The sequence below is a fragment of the Oncorhynchus masou genome, chromosome 6 (genome assembly GCF_036934945.1).
Source record: "Oncorhynchus masou masou isolate Uvic2021 chromosome 6, UVic_Omas_1.1, whole genome shotgun sequence".
In the NCBI taxonomy this organism is placed as follows: Eukaryota; Metazoa; Chordata; class Actinopteri; order Salmoniformes; family Salmonidae; genus Oncorhynchus; species Oncorhynchus masou.
Window position 1 is genome coordinate 21,119,447 of NC_088217.1, and position 20,720 is coordinate 21,140,166.

Below are 20,720 nucleotides of genomic sequence, written 5' to 3' on the forward strand. Positions count from 1 at the left end.
TCAACAAGTCATAACAGGTTGTCATGTATTGTACAGCTTGGGATCAGTCCCACCTCTCATCATACACACCTCATATGAATTTACCTTTGTATGAGGGGTGATGTGTGTGTGTACCCTATTATTAGATGAGATGCGGTGTATAAGAAGTGTTCTGGGGAAGAGAGTGATCCTCATATCCACTGGACAGCCTTCCATGAGATCACAAAGAGGCAAGTGGAGGGAATTAACTCTTTCCCGTCCATTGTTACTGCAAGGTACTAGACACACACAACACATCTCTTCTGGTCCACCTTAAGAGAGCAGAGAGGCAGCCTGTTGTGGGGAGAGCCTCACCAGCACACGCCTGGCTCTTTAAGGCAGACTGGGGCAGTTGTATTCCTGTTTAAAGGCACATACACACACAAAAGTGTATACATTCAGACGGACCTTGAATATTAACTTCTGAACAAAATTAACCTTTACTTAGAAAACAGGGTGCAAGGGTCGAAATTAGGTTTCCTTAAACGTAACAGTCAGTTTAACACTCACTTTTACATTAAAACATTAGGAATTAATATATGGATGTTTTTTTGCCCAACAATAGGCCAACTGAGAAAATGTTATTGTAGCCTGTGTTTGTTTTTCAATTATAACTTTTTTTTGTTTTTCCATTTCAAACAGTGTTTTAGGAACCAGGGTTGTATTCGATCCTTGAAAGGTATTTGGTAGGTTTCCGAATTTACAGTGAAAAAAACAAAGATAGATGTGATTCATATCAAATATTTCATTGCCATTCCACAACTTCCTGATTATTTGAATATAATAAAATATAATAGTCCTAGAATTTAATAATTGTATTGAACCTCAAAGACAAGCATCCTTTCTGCTACGAGCATGCATGCCTTAATCGTGACACTTTCCAAGCGAGTACTCGCGAGAATACGTGCTCATTTGAACTGAATGTAAAATGGCGCCTTCAAACAACTGTGTAGGAAGTATTGAAAGAAAAGTGTTAATTATTAATAGAATATACAAAAGCTGGGCCTAAGAGGACCTTCAAGACACATAATTTAAATAGTAACAGATAAGAACGTTAGATCAGAATTCAAGGGATATGGGTGGGAGTTCTTATTATATCTCAGCGTCTGTACCACAACACTAGCGCCCGTGCAATGCACCTTGGAGTCCTGTTCGCGTACATGCGCAAGATACATGTGGACGCGGGGGCGAGCTGGCCTCGAAATCAGGTGCTGCGGGGGTATCACCTTCCAAATCTACAGAAAATGCAGATAATTAATAGTTTGAATAATTTCAAGGCATGTCCAAACATATTAACAATGCATTATCACAACACACTCATTGACTGTATAGACACAAACAGTTTAATCTTATCAGTGTCTGTTGTCATATTTATTTAATTGAAATACGAACCTTTACAGTCAAATGTATTTCTTGCAATAAGAAAATAGTTCGCTGGACTGGCACCAATTTAGGGTCCCCTGGTCTCTCGGGTGCACGCCATGCTCGTTCCCGTAAAAATGAAATGTGTTGTTGCCAATGACTGTATATGGTTGTTGCCTCGCCTTTACAAGTGGAATTTGCGGTAAAGGATCTCCGACTCCTCGCCATGTCTGATGCGGCCGTTGCTTGTCAGCAGTCCGGGATTCACGTTGTTCCACCGGGCTTACTTCCGTAGTTTTCTATGTATCGATTAAATAATGTTCTCTTAATAGTAACATTTTACAGTTAGACACATTGTATTGTATTGGATAAACTTGTACGCGAGCCAAATTCTTCGTGTGGATTTCCCACATTGTTCTATTCGAAACGAGGGTAAATATCTCAGAAATAAGCACACGTCACGTAGCTGGCTAGCAAGCTAGTTAGCTAATTGTGATGTTGTTTAGTTGGCTAGCTAACTTAAATTTAAATTATTGTAATTCATTGCACGCTATACAATGAATACTAAGAAATGACATGTGGAAAGCAAATGACTTGGGGTTTATCGAATTACTTTTGAACGCCGTGCCTTGGCTGAACCGAGGGGTTTTGGTTTTTATTTAAGGTAGCATGGGAAGATGTACTGCTAGCTAGTTAGCTAGCGAGACAACGTTAGCAACTAGTTAGCTAGGTATTGCTGTAGAATGCTTTGCAGAAGTTGCACGTATGTTTATCACTCAAGTACACTATTTTTCAAATGTTAACTTCATTCAGATTGTGGGATTTTAGTAGTTAAACTAGGCAGCATGAATATAATTAATATAAGAACAAGCCATCATGTGATAAATGGCTAAGGATGCACAGAGGCTGGTGGCTCTTTACACTGCCCCTGTAGTAAATGTAGCTAGCAAGCAAATCTTAGCATCATGATAATAATACTATATTTTTTCAAAGACAAATAACGAATACCACAACGGCCTAATGCATTATACAGAACATAGTGCCAAGTGTTCAGATGGCGGAATAATTGGTTCAAAGTTCATCACAGAAAGGGGTTTGCCAGTGCACTTTGCCCTAATTGGCTTTACTTCCCCCTCTAATACAGCTCGCCAAAACCCGGAAATTAGTCACCTCTGGTTCGTTTATCAATCCCTATGGGGAAAATGAATTGGGAATTAATAAGGTTTTGGAATAAACCCCCAAAATAAGGTCTGAGGTTAACGCAGGCTTAGGGGATTTTATACGCTTTGTTCTATGAGATAATCAGTCATTTATGAGCTTTAACACATAAATGCATCAGAATCCACAAAGTGGCGTTAGCTGATTTAAGATGATCTCATAGAAGAAAACGCCTCTATTTTCCAGAACTTATTTTCAGCATTTATCTCCATAGGCTATGAACCATGGTGGAGTTAGTGCCTACAAAAATATACTATTACTATTTCTCTTTATGCAAACTGTTGTGTACCTGGGCCTTTAAATGTCTAATAGACACGGGCTCATTCAGCCATGACATTTGTCTGCAATGTTCGAGGCTACTGAACGTGGCACTGAAGTGTGTGAGGTTGTATTGGTGACTGTGGCTGCAGTCTATTGACACCAGAGTTAAAGGATGTGATATTGCTGCCCAGTTCTTGACCTGTGATGCTGGACATGTGTGTTAACTATGTCCTTTCTTTCCCCACCAGGTGCTGTGGAGGGCAGAGTGAATTGTCATGAACGAGCCCGTAGAGAGCGGTGTGGTCTCATTTGACGAATACGTGCGTCAGAAGGCCCGCAGTGTGCCCCAGCACCGTATGAAGGAGTTCCTGGAGTCCCTGGCCAACAAAGGCCCTGAGACGCTGCAGGACTTCAGACAGCAGGGCGACGCCGCCACTACCACCACCATGGTTTACCAGCAGGGGGGCAACTGTGTATACTCAGACAGCACAGAGGTAGCTGGCTCACTGCTGGAGCTGGCCTGTCCGGTAAGAGGAGAGACCTCCTTACGTGGTTCCTTCAGTAGTTCCGTTCTTTTGAATACACCTCAGGCTGCCGAGTGCCCTTTGCCCTTATCTAGTCTAGTCTATATATGTAAAAAAAAAAAAAAAAAAATCCTGATCCAATTGACCAAATTGAGAGTAAAGCCCAACTCATCCTTCAACACTGGCAGCACCTATCTTATTGTCACTATCATTGCTACTTTTACTCTGCGATTGATTCATTCTCTTATGGTTCAACAGGTGCAGGTGACCTCTCCACAGATCTCACCCCAGATGGCTTCTGGTGTGCACCAGGGGTCTGAACAGCTGATACAAGTACAGGTGAGACCTTCCCTCACTCACCCTACCTATTACACTATAAGCAGTGTTTACACTCAATTATTCTCCAGACTGGACCGATAGGCCTCTTTATTGACATCCAGGGCCTGTAACAAAAATGTTCAAATGAAAATACAGTGGTCAGGGAAACACAGAACCCCCACCCCCCTCAGACATGTGACATGTGATGGATGGTGGTGCACTGTGCATTCTCATTCTCTGTGATCAGGTGCAGATCCAGGGGCAGCAGGACCAGACGGTGGACCTCCAGGGCATTCCCACAGCAGCGCAGCTGGTCCAGCAAGGAGAGCTCACAGAGGAGCAGCACCAACAGGTGCACATACACACACCATGCTGTATTATTAAATACACACCCACCCCATCCATGTACTCTCCTCACCCAGTAAGTGTATACACCATGTTCAGGTATTTGTTCTGTCTCATTCAGATCCAGGCCCAGTTGGTGGCAGCAGTGTCAGGCGGTCAACAAATCCAGCATATTCAACTACAAGGGGGTCAGCAAATTCAGCTCCAAGGAGGTCAACACATCCAGCTTCAAGGGGACTTACAGGGTGGTCAACAAATCCAGCTGCCGGGCGGTCAACAAATCCAGCTGCCGGGCGGTCAACAAATCCAGCTGCCGGGCGGTCAACAAATCCAGCTGCCGGGTGGTCAACAAATCCAACTGCCGGGCGGTCAACAAATCCAACTGCAAGGTGGGCAACAAATCCAGCACATTCAGCTACCAGGCGGTCAACAAATTCAACTACAGGGAGGCCAGCAGATCCAGATCCAGACGGTGGAGGCCATGTCTCCTCAGCAGCAGCAGGGCTCTCCCCGAGAGCCAGAGAGGAGAGCTGGCGTCCTCCAACCTGCCAAGAAGCGCAAGATTGATGTCCCCATCCAGGTGTCCTATGCCCTCCCTCAGAGCCAGCAGGGCCAGCAGGTGGTTCTGGCCCTCCCCCAAGGGCAGGGGCAGCAGCAGCAGTACTTGTCCATCCGGCCAGACCTGCTCACTGTGGACAGCACCCACCTGTACAGCACCACGGGTACCATCACAGGCCCTGCCGGGGAGACCTGGACCATCCCTGTGTACTCTGGGGGGCAGCAAGGGGGCGTGCATCATATTGCCATTCCCCAGGAGGCATACAGCACGATGCAGGTGTCCTCCAGTCACCACGACAACAAGGACAATGGAGTGGCCCACTCCTCATCGTCGGGTGCCTTGTCCGACCAGTCGGGTGGCACCGTGTCGGTGTCCGGGGCAACGAATGAGGAAGTGGTGCAGACGCTGTTCCCAACGCAGTTCATGAACGGGAACATTCACTGCCCAGTGGTGGTGCAGACGGTGGGCGGGGCTTACAATAGCACGCAGCAGCTTCACATCTGGGACCCCCAGCAGCAGCAGGAGCACCAGCTCCACCTACAGGTCAGAACAGGACCTTCACCTCTTGGGTGACCCTGACTTTGTCCTTGCCTCCGATTTCAAGGTTTTCCACAACATTAATGTAAATTTGTGCTTTATGACATATGTTGGATTAATCAATAATTAACATGTTGGACTGTTAGATTATGTTGTAGATTAAGTCAGTACTCTCCCCCAGTTAAGCAGGATATGATTATTTCAATTAATGAACACCTATTCCCTGTCTCCAGTTTTATGTCCCCTGTGCTGTCTTTCTCCCCTTGAAGGCATTTTAGGAAATATTTAATTCCCTGCACCACAAATGAGCAAAGCATGTAGTGTGCATGTTTCTCTTCTAACGTTTCACTTCTAATGTGTCCCCCTGCAGGGTCACGTGGAGTCAGAGTCCCAGGTGGAAGCCCCCCAGGATCTACTGATGCCCATCTCCCTGAAGCCTGAGGAGGGCCTGGATGTGTGGCGCCTCTGGGTCCAGCGCAAGAACGCAGAGCTGGACAAGGACGAGCAGAGCAAGCTGGCACCCATTGGACGTGAGTGTCAACAAACTCATTAAATTGCCTTCGCCAAGTATGTGAACTTCTCGTCCACTCTCTCCTCCCTTCCTGTCTCTCTCTCCTGCATCTCTGTCTTTATCTTGTAGGTTTGTAGGTTCTTAACCTCTTGAAACTCCCCATCCCGGATCCGGGATTGTGACTAAGCCTCAGGCTCATTAGCATAACGCAACGTTAACGATTTCTGAAAATCGCAAATAAAATTAAAATAATGCGTTTGCTCTCAAGCTTAGCCTTTTCTTAACAACACTGTCATCTCAGATTTTCAAAATATGCTTTTGAACCGTAGAAATTGACTAATTTGTGTAAGAGTATGCAAAGCTAGCATAGCATTTTGTGTAGCATGTAGCACGCAACATTTTCACAAAAGCCAGATAACCAAATAAATAAAATCATTTACCTTTGAAGAGCTTCTGATGTTTTCAATGAGGAGACTCCCAGCCACATACCAAATGCGCAGTGTTTCCTGAAAGCGTCTGTGTGTAGGAGAAATCGTTCCGTTTTCTACATTGCGCCTGGCTACCGAAACGAACCGAAAATGCAGTCACCTACAACGTGAAACTTTTTCGGATTAACTACATAATATCGACCGAAACATGGCAAACGTTGTTTGGAATCAATCCTCAAGGTGTTTTTTCACATATCTCTTCATTGACATGCAGTTCGTGGAAGCTTGCTTCTCTCTCTGTGCCCCATGGAAAAATACTGGCAGGTGACTTTTGCGCACCAATTTCGGCGCAGGACACCGGGCGGACACGTGGTAAATGTGGTCTCTTATGGTCAATCTTCCAACGATCTGCCTACAAATACGTCACAATGCTGCAGACACCTTGGGGAAACGACAGAAAGGGCAGACTCATTCCTCTTGCGTTCACAGCCATATAAGGAGATCATGAAAGACATAGCCTCAAAAATCCTTGTCATTTCCTGGATGCCAAGTCATCTTGGTTTTGCCTGAAGCTCACGTTAAAGGGCACGCACAGAGAAGATATTTGTATTTCTGGACACGTCAGAGTGTTTTCTTTCGAACAGTAGCAATTATATGCATAGTCGAGCATCTTTTTGTGACAAAATATCTTGTTTAAAACGGGAACGTTTTTCTTCCAAAAATGAAATAGCGCCACCATAAGTGTAAGAGGTTAACTCTGAATATGTCAATGAATGTTCTATTAGTCAGAGTTTGGATAAAAGAGTCTTCTAAATTACCATATTTATTTTCTCTCTCTTTGTGCAGGTCGGCAGGCCCTGCGCTTCCAGGAGGACCTGGTGTCGAGTGCGGTGGCTGAGCTCAACGTGGCTCTGGCTCTCATGACCCGGGAGGCCCAGGGGCTGGAGGGAGAACGTTTTGAGCCTGATGCCCTCTACTACATCTTCCTGTGTATACAAAAGGTATGCATACCACATGACCAGTGGCGTGTAAATCTTGGTGGGGCAAACATAATTTTTTGTTGTTGTTGATGAATGCCAACAAAGCCACTAGACAATACATTAATTGCACTATAACAGTGACAAACGCTGCGCACAAACTGTTAGGGCCTGCTGTCCCAACAGCAGTCCTAACAGAAGTCCCAAAAAATCAGTTAATTCAGCCTCATTTACTGCCTTTTAAAAAAACATAGCTGATGGGGGGGGGGGGGACAAGGTTGTATCATGACGTCCGTGATCTTCAGGTCTGTTCTAGAAAGAGGCTTGAGTTCCCAAGTTTGACAAACGTTCAAAACTTATTTTCCCAGTCAGAGCTTGTTTCTTTCAGAGTCCCCAGTTGTCTTGAACTCCCTGAAGTCTGAGATTTCCGAGTTTCCAGTTGTTTCGAACGCGGTAGAAGTCATGCTGGATTGACAGCATAGCCAATGTTTAATGTTTATCTTTTTTAAGCTTGGAAAACAATCCCTTAAACCCAGACTTGGACCACACTCTACTGAATAACAGGCTTGTGATTGCTTTGCAATGCTTACAGTAGGCCATTGATTCCTTCCAAACCACTCATTGTTGAATTTGTGACGTGTAATGTTTGTCTAATGGCTGAGCACCAATATGTTTTGTCTATAATTTCTCTTCAGATGACAAGGATTGAACAGGGTTTGCCAGTAGACTTGATTAATGATGATGCTTTCTAGCTAAGATTCTGAAAGTGTGACGTGATCAGTCAAATTAAAGCTATGGTACATATAACGTGATTTGACGTCATTTTATCTCTAGCCATTGACCTTGAGCCTTCTTGGATGGGCACTTCTAATGTAACTCTATGGCAGCACCCAAGGGGTTTGAATTTTTGAGCTCTCCCGTAGATTTTGCGGTGACGTAGTGTCCCCATGAGTGACAGAACACTCCATATTTTCCACTGGCTGCCCCACCACCAGTGAAAGCACTGAGCTAGGCTGAAACGCCTGCATTTTGGAGCTGCCTTCTGCAAAAAATAGACAGATTTGTATGCAGCTTTATTAACTCCATGATTATTATAATTTTTTACATTGTTTGCAAACTGGTATGTGACACGTATTAATGCCAAAATAACAGTGGGTCTTTGCCCCACCTGCCCTGTCACTGACATAGCATCATACCACAAACACACATGGTACAAGATACTGACTGAAATGTATTACAGTTGATAGAGGTTGTCATGATGGCAACACCCACCCGTAGCACGCGCTCCAGCAGATGTATCTCACTGATCATCCCTAAAGCCAACACCTCATTTGGCTGCCTTTCGTTCCAGTTCTCTGCTGCCTGTGACTGGAACGAATTGCAAAAATTGCTGAAGTTGGAGACTTATCTCCCTCACCAACTTTAAACATCTGCTATCTGAGCAGCTAACCGATCGCTGCAGCTATACATAGTCTATCGGTAAATAGCCCACCCAATTTTACCTACCTCTTCCCCATACTGTTTATATTTATTTTATTTTCTGCTCTTTTGCACACCAATATCTCTACCTGTACATGACCATCTGATCATTTATCACTCCAGTGTTAATCAGTAAAATTGTAATTATTCGCCTACCTCCTTATGCCTTTTGCACACAATGTACATAGACTTTATTTTTTTTTCTACTGTGTTATTGACTTGTTAATTGTTTACTCCATGTGTAACTCTGTTGTTGTCTGTTCACACTGCTATGCTTTCTCTTGGCCAGGTCGCAGTTGCAAATGAGAACTTGTTCTCAACTAGCCTATCTGGTTAAATAAAGGTTAAATAAAAAAATTGTATTTCTGCTTGCAGTACCTCTTTGAAAACGGACGAGTGGATGATATCTTCTCTGACCAGTACTACACACGCTTCTCCCAGTGGTTACACAAAGCCCTGGATGAGTGGAGGCCCAGCATCCATCCACTAGGTAAGAGCCACAGCGTTTGTCTTTTGTGTTTCTGTGTAAGTGCAAGAGAGAGTACAGGTTAAAGCCTGCTGAAGGCGGAACTGTAACAGCACTTTGGAACATTGATTGTTCTGTGCACAGTCTGATATATTTTTGTTAAGTGCAAGAGAAACTCACAATTCTGTGTATTTCCGCTACTTCCATACCTGAGTACATTTCTGTGCAGAATGCAGTGGTCTCATTAGAGGAGAGTGTATTGTGATTGGCTGCTCTCTCCTCCCAGGGTACATCATTCCCAGTCACGTGACAGAGGAGATGCTGTGGGAGTGTAAACAACTAGGAGCCCATTCACCAGCAACGCTGCTTACCACACTCATGTTCTTCAACACTAAGTGAGTCTCACAGAATTACATTTTAGTCATCAACCAGAAGCTCTGGGCAATTTACAGTTAGTGCATTCATCTTAAGATCGCTAGGTCGGACAACTACATATCACAGTCATAGACAGTACATTTGACCTCAGAAGCTATCAGCAAAGTCAGAGGTAGTAGGGGTAAGAAAGTAAAGTGCAAATGTTAGTACAAGAAAGGTCAAGAGGGGGTGCGAGGGTTGGTTCCACCATTGGAGTGTCAGGACAGAGACGAGCTTGGAGAGCCAGGAGACCAGAGGTGGCAGAACGGAGTACTTGGGTTGGGGATGTAGGGTTTTAGCATAGCCTTGAGGTAGGGAGGGGCAGTTCCTCTTGCTGCTCTATAGGCAAGTACCATGGACTTGTAGTGGATGTGAGCTTCGACTGGAAGCCAGTGGAGTGTGCGGAGAAGCAGGGTAACATGGGAGAACTTGGGAAGGTTGAACACCAGACGGAATGCAGCATTCTGGATAAGTTGCATGGGTTTGATGGCACAAGCGGGGAGGTCAGCCATCAACAAGTTGCAGTAGACCAGACAGGAGATGACAAGTGCCTTGATTTGGACCTGCGCCACTTCCTGTGTGAGGTAGGGTTTTACTCTATAGATGTTGTAGAATATGCAGGAGTGGGTCAATGCTTTGATGTTTGCAGAGAATGGCAGAGTGTTTAGGGTCATGGCAAGGTTCTTTGCACTCTGGAAGGGGGACACGTGGCGTTGTCAACTGTGATGGAGAGGTATTGGCCTTCCCTGTGGGAAAGAGCATCTCCGTCTTATCGAGGTTGACCTTGAGGTGGTGGGCCGACATCCAAGCTGAGATATCTCAGGCACGCAGAAATGCGTGTCGCCACCTGGGTGTCAGAAGGGGGGAAGGAGAAAAGTAGTGTCATCCGCATAACAATGATAGGAGAGACCATTTGAGGATATGACAGAGCCGAGTGACTTGTTGTATAGAGAGGGTGTAGAACCGAGCCCTGGGGGACACCAGTAGTGAGAGTATGTGGTGCAGACACAGTTCCTTTCCATGTCACCTGGTAGGAGCGGCGTGCCAGGTAGGATGCAATCCAAGTGTGTGCAGAGCCTGAGACACCCAGCCCTGAGAGGGTGGAGAGGAGGATCTGATGGTTCACTGTGTCATAGGCAGCGGAAAAGATCTAGGAGGATGCTGACAGAGGATAGAGAGTCAGCTTTGGCAGGGAAGAAAGCCTCTGTGACACAGAAGAGCAATCTCGGTTGATAGACCCGTCTTGAACCCTGACTGGTTAGTGTCAATAAGATCATTCTGAGAGAGATTGGTCAGAGGCAACACGCGTTTTGGAAAGAAGGGATGCCGCAGGGTTGCAAACTAGTCACCTTAAGGTGAAATTTGCCATCTTGAAACCAAAACGAAAAGCATGACGGGTGAGAAGGTGATGAAGCGTACTTCATGAGCTGTAACCGAAAAACAACTGGCATTTGGAAAGTTTGAGGTAAGGGAGAAAGTGTGATGGAACAAGTACTAGTATTGTTAACGTTACTTTAACAATGCTATCTTACTAGCTGGATTGAATTCTCCATTATCTAACCAGCGAAATGTTGAGCAACATTGGTCAAGTAATTGAGTTTATGGTGTGACAATTTGTTGGCTAATAAAGTTAGACAGCTAACGTTACAGCTAGTGTTGCACCGATATGACATTTTTGTTCGATACCAATATTTCCCTTGAAAAAAAACGATACCGATAACCAATATTTAAAATTTTAGCGGACTTTTAGCATTCTAGTACATTTAAATAGGTAACACATGGACGCAGCGGTCTGAGGCACGGCATCTCAGTGCAAGAGGCGTCACTACAGACACTCTGGTTCGAATCCAGGCTGTTTCACATGCGGATGTGATTGGGAGTCCCATAGGTTGGTGCACAATTGGCCCAATGTCGTCTGGGTTTGGCCGGGCTAGGCCGTCATTCTAAATAAGAATTTGTTCTTAACTGACTTGCCAAGTTAAAGGTAAAAAAACAAACATGTAAAGTGTAGCTAGGCCAGGCTTAAGCTGGATGACAGAGGTGAAAGGAACACCACACACTTTCCCTCTTTCTCACTTTTCCAATACAGTGGATAAAAGGGGTTTGCCAGGTGTACTCTGCCTGAGAGATCAATTATGCCAGCAAAGGGTCTCATGCTCTGCTACTGGCACATTGTAGAACAGATGCCAACAGGCAGGAAGTGTACAATGTAATAACCTGCACTGTAGCCCAAAGATATTGCTTTTGTGTTGAACTTGACAGTACAATTTGTGTGTGAGTGAGGGGGGATAATTAAATGTTTTACTCGTTGAACATTATTTTTGCACACATGTAGCCTTGTGCACTTGATCGATGTCTACTATAGATAAGAGTGTCTGCTAAATGACTTAAATGTAAATGTAAATGTGTACACTATAATAGAGCAAAAATAGAATGCCTGTTTGTTTCATTCTGTTTCTACTTATGTTTTTTTCCCAAGTGCAATTTTTAAATGTGTGTGTGTGTGTGTGTGTGTGTGTGGTCACAAGCGTTCTATTATAAAGGCTGTCATGGCTAACTGCAATATTAGTTTATTGTTTTTTTCCCTCAAGACTTGAGTGTCGTTTGCAGTAAAGTCTAGGCAACAAATAATATTGGATTGCAGATGCCTCACCAGTCCTCAACTGGCAGCTTCATTAAATAGTACCTGCAAAACACCAGTCGCAACAGTGAAGAGGCGACTCCGGGATGCTGGCCTTCAGGGCAGTTCCTCTGTTCTTTTGGACGTCTTAAACTTTTATTTTTATTGGCCAGTCTGAGATGTATTTTTCTTTGCAACTCTTCCTTGAAGGCCAGCATCCTGGAGTCTGTTGTTTTCCTGACACCACACTACGAGTGCCCTCACCTCCTCCCTGTAGTCTCGTCGTTGTTGGTGATCAAGCCTACTACTGTTGTATCGTCTGCAAACTTGATGATTGAGTTGGAGGTATGCATGGCCAGGCGGTCATGGGTGAACAGGAGGGGGCTGAGCACGCACCCTTGTGGGGCCCCAGTGTTTAGGATCATAGAAGTGGAAATGTTGTTTCCTACCTTCACCACCTGGGGACGGCCCATCAGGAAGTCCAGGACCCAATTGCACAGGGTGGAGTTGAGACCCAGGGCCTCAAGCTTAATGGTGAGCTTGGAGGGGACTAGGGTGTTGAATGCTGAGCTGTAGTCTAAACAGTATTCTTGTCCAGATGGGCTAGGGCAGTGTGCATTATGATGGCGATTGCATCGTCTGTGGACTTATTTGGGGCAGTACGTAAATTGGAGTGGGGCTAGGGTGTAAGGTGGAGGTGATATGATCCTTGACTAGTCTCTCAAAGCACTTCATGATGACAGAAGTCATTGCTACGGGGCGATAGACATTTAGTTCAATTACCAAAGCCTTCTTGTGACGAGACCACTGCTGAGAAAACAAGGGAGACTGAAGTACTAATTGCCTTGTAAAGGTGAAGAGCACAACTCCTGATACTAATTTCTGACTGAAAGCACTCCCCCCTCCAATACAACCACTGATTACAAAAATGACAACAGTCATGAATTGCCCTGCCCCTTAATCCTGGTTGATGTGAACAATCATCTGCAAGTTATGATCAGTCAGCAGTTCACAGACCAAGTAGGCTACTGGGAAGACATGCAGCATTTAAAGTAGATGGCCCTAGCTAGCAAAAAGTCAGTAGTAAACAACAACCAATTAAGACAAATGATACTTATCACTCCTGGAGATGTATCCTGGAGATATCAGGAGTCCTCTAGCTATAGAATGAAGCACATGCACACAATCATCTGGACACATGATTCTGAAACCAATATTCCTGGTTGCTCACTACCCCAAAGTATGCTCACATTTTTTCTCTCTGGTGCTGTCGTTGTACTTTCTTAGCCACAAGGTAATTGAAATGTATATAGGTTAGTGGCTGTTTTTATTTCTGCAGGTTCCGTTCCTGTACCATACAGGGTATATGGTATTACCATCGGTGTTCACAAGGGGTGCTATTTCTTTCCAAACGTTGGGGGCCCAACAAATGCTAATAATTACTAGCGAAATCCCATAGCAAACTCTAGCTAAAAGCTAACAAGTGCAAGTGATCATAAACTAATTGCAAGGACAGACAACCCAGCTCATATACAATGATCTTTAAAGGCTACGAACAGTTTGCTGCACACACAAAACATTAGACAGCAGGGATCTTGATCCGTGATGAATTGATTCTCTGCTGTGACCAAGAAGCTTGATCTTGCCATCGAGCCACAGCTAGCAAGTTAGCAAAATGCATAGCAGGAGCCCTGAGTTGGAGAGAATGTATTTATTTATAGTTAATAGCAGTGGCGTAGCACACATCCACACAAGGCTGTGTCGGGGACATAGCTTCGGGGGGGGTTTGAAAGTCATACTATTCGGTACTTGAAAAAACCTTGGTATATACGATATATTGCTCAAGCCTAGTGTTTGTGTTTTAGTATTAAACAAACCTATCTGCGTTAGGTATTTCCATCTGACAACGGTAGAGCAGCACTTGAAGGTGGCCTTCTCCAAGGTGCTGAGACACACCAAGAAGAACCCGTCCAACCCCAAGGACAAGAGCACCAGTATCCGCTATCTGAAGGGCCATGGCCCTTTGGGGACACACCATGCTGGGCAGAAAGGTGAGATCTTCTCTTACTTCATGTCAAGGAAAATTCATCTTCTATTGTAGTCAGACCTGATTTCCATATACCCAGTCACTGAGTGACTTGTATTAGTCAGCTTTGTGTTTCATACATTTAAAACTTTCCCTTTGGGGCTAATTCATTGGGCCTCTATGATTCCCCCGAGTTTGGTAACATTATGAATTCCATATGCCCCATCACTTCTGGCTGGTTCTAACCTCTTTGTTACTTGATTTGCAGTGACTGATGACATGTATGAGGAGCAGGCTGAGGATCCTGAGAACCCGCTGCGATGCCCCATTAAACTGTATGACTTTTACCTCTTCAAATGGTGAGTAATGCCCCCCATTCTCAGTACATTTCTAGTAGCTAAGAGGATGTAATTGCACAGGGTGATGTTTTCCTTGGTGTTAAAAGGATAAAAAAATAAACAACGACACATTTATCTTCTACTGGAATGCCCTTTTCTATGCATTTCTAATGATCAAATCAACTGTTTGTACTCCTACATTTTTCAACTTAGGAGCACATCTACTACTTGAAAAAAATGTTAACATATAGCCCTGAAACAACTAATCACCTGTCTCTCTCAGTCCCCAGAGTGCTAAGGGGCGTAACGACGCATACTACCTGACGCCAGAGCCTGTCGTGGCGCCAAACAGTCCCATATGGTACTCCACTCAGCCAATCACAAGTGAGCAGGTGGAGCACATGCTCACACGCATCATCATGGTGCGAGAGATCCAGGAGACCATCGCCATGTCGTCGGTCAACATGCACTGAGCCGGGAGGGGAGGAGGAACCGAAGCACACTCTTCACTCCGAAATCAGCCCTTCTCTAGCGTTCCTCTTTGTTGTACCTCCTTCACTCTGTGTCTAACTCTAAGGACCTCCAGTGGCCTCAGTCTCTACCCATCACACCTTTCAACCACAGGAGTGACAGTGTTTACAGAGTGGATTTATGGGGCTTTTTTAAGTACAGTACCATGTGTTTATTCATCCAATGACAATTATGTCACCCTCAATGCCCAGTCCAGAATGACTGATGTTGTTTTTCACACGTGTCACCCACCACTTCACATAAACCCCTCCTCACTTCACCATAATGTTTTTTCCTGGACTGACGAGACCAATGGATTTTGACCAACTCAGCAAATCAGAGCTCCTCGTCTACTCTTGTAGGCCACTGCAGTCCCCCAATAAAACTGAAGTAGGCAGTAATGGATGGTGAAATATTGGGACTAATTCAGTCTTAAATATATTATACACATGTGACTCTTACCACACGGACCTCTTTCCTCCAAGCTCAGGTCCCAGACATGGCAGGATAACCTACAGACATTTAATAGGACTTCTGCTCACTTTTTTCTTTATATATATATATATATAGGCATTTAATGATCTCCTGTATGTATTGATATTATGGTGGTGTTGGAGGCTAAAGAAAGCCTGTGTTTTCAAATATGCCTTTTGTACTGTGTGATTTGAGATGCATTATGTATGTCAAGCCTTGGCTCTGATGTTGAACAGTTCACAATACAGTAGGTTCTATGTTGCCGTCTTCACACGTGACTGGGATGTAATGGTAATAAACCGGGCTACTAATTAGTGATTTGAAGTAGTAAGATCTAAACCCTAATTTCTATCATGAGATCCTCTGGTAGAAAAAAGTCCACAGAATAACAGAAGGGACAAATGTAGGATCTGGTTTTGTCAATATACACCGTGAAGTGATGTCACTTGCCTTGCCAGAACTATTTGTTTATCAGAATTGGTACTGGGCAATGTCTCTCAGGTGGGTAGAGTTTGCACTGATATTTCAATGAGTACCACTATTCACCATTTTACAGGTCTGTATGACAGTAAATTAATTTACTGTTTAAAGAAATCTGCATAGATGCTCTGTTAGGTCATCCTAACCTCCAGTCTGCTGTCCCAGGGGGAGGCACATAATGAAGAAATGGTCCTAGCATGTGAAATTAGGAAGAAAATGGTTTTGTTTATTTTATTTGCCACACACACAGTTAATTCCCAGTCCAGGTACAAACTTAAACCATGAGGCCAAGGGTCCCTTGAAGTGATGCTGCTCCATATTTCATAAGCAAGAAGCAAGTCTTCTGTATCCTGTCTGCACTGCGCTGAAGCATCATTCATCTGGAATCGGGATCTGCAGTCGTCGCAAAGTGCTGGTGAAATACTTTGGCAGGGGGCAAGACACCTTAATGTCACTCTGACCTTTGAACTCTGGCAGTGTCAGCTGACGGGCATGCAGGTGGAGAGGCAGATAACGCGCCTTGCTCTGTTCAAGTCCCAGCCTCCGCAACACACCATCTGGCAGTTTCTAAAGTAAAAAAAAAAAAAAAAAAAAAAAAGTTTTTAAAACCATCACTGGCACCAAAGAGGTCTAAATGCTAGGCTACCTTGTTGTAAAGCTTCTACATTGTGAAGTCTGGAGATGTTCGTTTGCCTTACCTGAGGTGCCAGTTTGGTCCAGTGGGAGTATTTGTGGTCTCCGAGGATAGGAGATCCCAGAGCGTATGCCATATGGACCCTCAACTGGTGCTTCACCCCTAGAAACACAAGAGGGTGGATGGGGCAAGAGAGGGAGAACAGCTTTCTATGAAGGTTCAACAACATGACTGAAATCAATTCTAAAAGCTTGAGCAAGATATTGTGTTTAATTTGAAAACAGCATAACATTTTGCAGTCATGTTATAGAGCAATCTTTTGGGATGTGCAGGATGACTGCAAAAACCAACAACTTGGAACGACCCCAGAGTCAGCTTCAGTAGTGTCTCTACCTGTGATAGGCTGGAGCTCGACCAGGCTGCAGCCGTTGCTGCTGTCCAGGACACGGTACTGAGTCACGGCACCCTGGGCCTGCCGATTGGCCCGCACTTTGGTCACTCCCTCGCCCCCGTCACTCACCCTGTACACAGGACTCAGGCCCATCTGAGAAGGGTTATGAGTAGTTAGGTTCGGCGTATATAAGACTGTCAAGCTAAAAACCTCAAGGACAGCACAGTATACTGAAAGCCACCAATATAAATGAGAGGAAAGACTGACTGGATGACAATACTGGTCATAATGACTAGAATTTAACAGAACTATTGGCAGCACTGGTTAAGAAGTTTGAGAGATATTATTACAAAATATTACGTTACCTTAAAGTGAGGCTGAGCCCCTGTGACCTCTCTCTCTATGACGGGAATGTCAATCACTCCCTCAGAGGGAACAGGCACGCCCACAGCAACAACCCTGCATGGGGAATAGGGAGAATGGAAGATGATTGAAAGTAACGAAACAAGAATGTAGCATGATGTTGCAAGGCGTGAATCAAGCTCAATAACCCTTGCGTCCAGATTAAGACATTACCGCTGCTCCAAGGGGAAGTTCCATTGGGGGAGCAGTAATGTCTTATTAATGGCAGGGTCATTGCAATAGCTTTATGGCATATTCTATGTTAATTTGCTGCCCTCAATTGATGGTTTTGAAATGTGAATGATGTGCTGCCTTGATCCTTATTTGAAACTAAATCCACACCAATATTTCCTCTCCACTTGGTGGTTTTTGTGAAGATTTTGTACATAGTCCAGTGCTTCCTCAGTCCTTGCCAGCAGGAGGGTCCCTGTCGTCTCCTTGTCTAATCCAAGGCAGACGTGCAGCCGAGATCCAGCCCTTATTCCATCCACCATCTTGGCAAGGATTGGAAGCACGTCTGAGATGTTGTTTTTGTTGCTTGACCCATCTAAGAGGAAGAATATGGGATTTAAATCACTGTGGATTTGACCACTGCTCTAGCACAGATGTGTGTTCTTGAAGGGACATTAAAAAGAACAGACTTATTCCTCACGTTATCTTTAATTGTGTGTTTGACTCAATACAGCACTTCATACACCTTACCTTGAACAGAAACTCCATAGGGTTTATTAACGACGGCGAGCTCTGGATGTGGGAGGATCAGACCTCTGTGAAGGTGCTTTGCAAGAACGTTGGGGTGAACATTCTGTAGCTGCTGAGTGAACTGTCGCAGCTCGATGACCCTCTTTTGCAGTTGGGACACTGGCACCGACGGATTAAGGACAGCCGCGTCTGACCCACCACCAGTTTCATTTCCTTTCTGTTTCTCCTGGCGAATTTTGCGTGCAAGGTCGATGGCTCTCAGATTCGGTATCTTGTCAGACTCAGACACTGGTGGTGGTTCCTCTCGTCTCGGAACAGAAGCATATGCTCGCGTGAGCAAGGATGCTACTCCCCTTGATATGTGACAAATACTGCCTGTTTTCCCTGAGCGAATTGCCGCTTTACATGTCCTTATAACATCATTATTACAAGCCAATGAAACCGTCCTATAGCTGTTCATGATAACTAGCTACTTTGAAGATTGTAAATCTCATGTCGTTCTGAAGCTGAAAACACTGGAGTGCACCATTAGGGTTACCGTCACCGGAAATGATGTAAATTGACTTCCTTTTTTTCAGATTCGCTACCACAGAGTTTCTAAACCAGAGACCCAACATCTCAAGACTTCCGGGAATGCTTGTGAAGCAGACCAGTCCGCGGTTTGAGAAGTCAGCAAGAAGTGAACAATTATTCCTTAGTTGTTAATTTTCTCGAAATCTAAAGGTATAACCTCGATTCGAGCCAAGGCCTTGAGTATTTAAGCATGTTATTACTCCAACCTCGTGAAAGTGACAGGGGGGGGGATTTCTAGCTTTCTCCAATAGAAAGCAAACACAAGTGTTGTCCACGCCTCCCGTATACGGAGAAAACCTTGCCCGACACATGTGGATGCAAAGGACACTGTCTACCGGTTGTCCCTGCCTCCCCCTGGGACAGCAGACTGGAGGTTAGGATGACACAGATTGCAAGCGAACTAGCTCGTTAGCGACACGGTGTACATACTATGGGATGGGGAGTGATTCAAGCTTGAATTCAATTTAGGCAACAGTACCACCGTGTGGCTGTCAACTACCATTGAACGTGTTACCAACGCCGTACTAACGTCTGCGTGTTACTGTAATGAAAGTCAAAGTCATAGTTTATATTCAATTCAAGGGGCTTTATTGGCATGGGAAACATATGTTAGCATTGCCAAAGCAAGTGAGGTAGATAATATACAAAAGTGAAATTAACAGTAAAAATGAACAGTAAACATTACACTCACATACGTTCCAAAATAATAAAGACATTACAAATGTCATATTATGTATATATACAGTGTTGTAACGATGTACAAATGGTTAAAGTACAAAGGGGAAAATAAATAAGCACAAATATGGGTTATATTTACAATGGTGTTTGTTCTTCACTGGTTGACCTTTTCTTGTGGCAACAGGTCACAAATCTTGCTGCTGTGATGGCACACAATTATTTCACTCAGTAGATATGTGATATATCTAAATTGGGTTTGTTTTCTAATTCTTTGTGGATCTGTGAAATCTGAGGGAAATATGTGCCTCTAATATAGTCATACGTTGTGCAGGAGGTTAGGAAGTGCAGCTCAGTTTCTACCTAATTTTGTGGGCAGTGTCTTCTCTTCTCTTGAGAGCCAGGTCTGCCTACGGCGGCCTTTCTCAATAGCAAGGCTATGCTCACCGAGTCTGTACATAGTCAAAGCTTTCCTTAAATTTGGGTTAGTCACAGTGGTCAGGTATTCTGCCACTATGTACTCTCTGTTTAGGGCCAAATAGCATTCTAGTTTGCTCTGTTTTTTGGTTAATTCTTTCCAATGTGTCAAGTAATTATCTTTTTGTTTTCTCATGATTTGGTTGGGTCTAGTTGTGTTGCTGTCCTGGGGCTCTGTGGGGTGTGTTTGTGAACAGAGCCCCAGGACCAGCTTGCTTAGGGAACACTTCTCCAGGTTCATCTCTCTGTAGGTGATGGCTTTGTTATGGAAGGTTTGGGAATTGCTTTTACATGGTTGTAGAATTTAACATCTCTTAATGTCTCTTTTCTGGATTTTGATAATTAGCAGGTATCAGGGTATTCTGCTCTGCATGCATTATTTGGTGTTCTACGTTGTACATGGAGAAAACTTTTGCAGAATTCTGCATGCAGAGTCTCAATTTGGTGTTTGTCCCATTTTGTGAATTCATGGTTGGTGATTGGACCCCAGACCTCACAACCATAAAGGGCAATGGGTTCTATGACTGATTCAAGTATTTTTTAGCCAGATCCTAATTGGTATGTTGAATTTTATGTTCCTTTTGATGGCATAGAATGCTCTTCTTGCCTTGTCTCTCAGATCGTTCACAGCTTTGTGGAAGTTACCTGTGGCGCTGATGTTTAGGCCAAGGTATGTATAGTTTTTTGTGTGCTCTAGGGCAACGGTGTCTAGATGGAATATATTTATATTAATTAGAGGTGCATAATTAATATTCATATTAATTAAATCTCAACCATAAATGTTATCATTTACAGTTTTTCACGTGCAAGCTGATATTCCGATGTAGACCACATTGAGCTACAGTGTGTAGCCTATGGCTTGTGTATTTCCTGTTATCACAGTCTAGAAAATATAATACCCAATAGGTAATGTGGCTTCCCTCAATGCCTCATTTTCTTCTTCTTCTCCTTCTGTGGGTTTTATGGCAGACTACACCCAAAAATATGTATTACTGCTACCA

At 44.2% G+C, this 20,720-nt stretch overlaps 2 protein-coding genes across 2 annotated transcripts; one reads left to right on the forward strand and one right to left on the reverse strand.

Moving 5' to 3' along the window:
- The first annotated feature begins 1,719 nt into the window (after positions 1-1,719).
- LOC135541540 (transcriptional regulator QRICH1-like) lies at positions 1,720-15,703 on the forward strand. The gene is made up of 12 exons (XM_064967845.1): positions 1,720-1,812; positions 3,108-3,386; positions 3,642-3,722; positions 3,949-4,053; positions 4,168-5,148; positions 5,513-5,672; positions 6,928-7,082; positions 8,913-9,027; positions 9,290-9,398; positions 13,928-14,088; positions 14,332-14,422; positions 14,685-15,703. Exons 2-12 carry the CDS (start codon positions 3,135-3,137, stop codon positions 14,872-14,874), a joined length of 2,400 nt encoding a protein of 799 aa, XP_064823917.1. The 5' UTR covers positions 1,720-1,812; positions 3,108-3,134; the 3' UTR covers positions 14,875-15,703.
- A 367-nt stretch (positions 15,704-16,070) lies between these two features.
- Positions 16,071-18,559, reverse strand: LOC135541541 (pseudouridylate synthase RPUSD4, mitochondrial-like). Its single transcript, XM_064967847.1, has 6 exons — positions 17,995-18,559; positions 17,635-17,839; positions 17,256-17,349; positions 16,893-17,043; positions 16,564-16,661; positions 16,071-16,432 (listed from the first exon to the last, which is right to left on the reverse strand). Exons 1-6 carry the CDS (start codon positions 18,452-18,454, stop codon positions 16,238-16,240), a joined length of 1,203 nt encoding a protein of 400 aa, XP_064823919.1. The 5' UTR covers positions 18,455-18,559; the 3' UTR covers positions 16,071-16,237.
- Between the last annotated feature and the right edge of the window lie 2,161 nt (positions 18,560-20,720).

Coding starts and splice junctions, on each gene's coding strand:
- LOC135541540 (XM_064967845.1), top strand. CDS start 3,135: ATGAACGAGCCCGTAGAGAGCGGTGTGGTCTCATTTGACGAATACGTG. Junction 4,054..4,167: donor CAGAGGAGCAGCACCAACAG/GTGCACATACAC, acceptor TGTCTCATTCAG/ATCCAGGCCCAGTTGGTGGC. Junction 5,673..6,927: donor CAAGCTGGCACCCATTGGAC/GTGAGTGTCAAC, acceptor CTCTTTGTGCAG/GTCGGCAGGCCCTGCGCTTC.
- LOC135541541 (XM_064967847.1), bottom strand. CDS start 18,454: ATGAACAGCTATAGGACGGTTTCATTGGCTTGTAATAATGATGTTATA. Junction 16,662..16,892: donor CGAGCTCCAGCCTATCACAG/GTAGAGACACTA, acceptor TTGTGTTTCTAG/GGGTGAAGCACCAGTTGAGG. Junction 16,433..16,563: donor GGACCAAACTGGCACCTCAG/GTAAGGCAAACG, acceptor TTTTTACTTTAG/AAACTGCCAGATGGTGTGTT.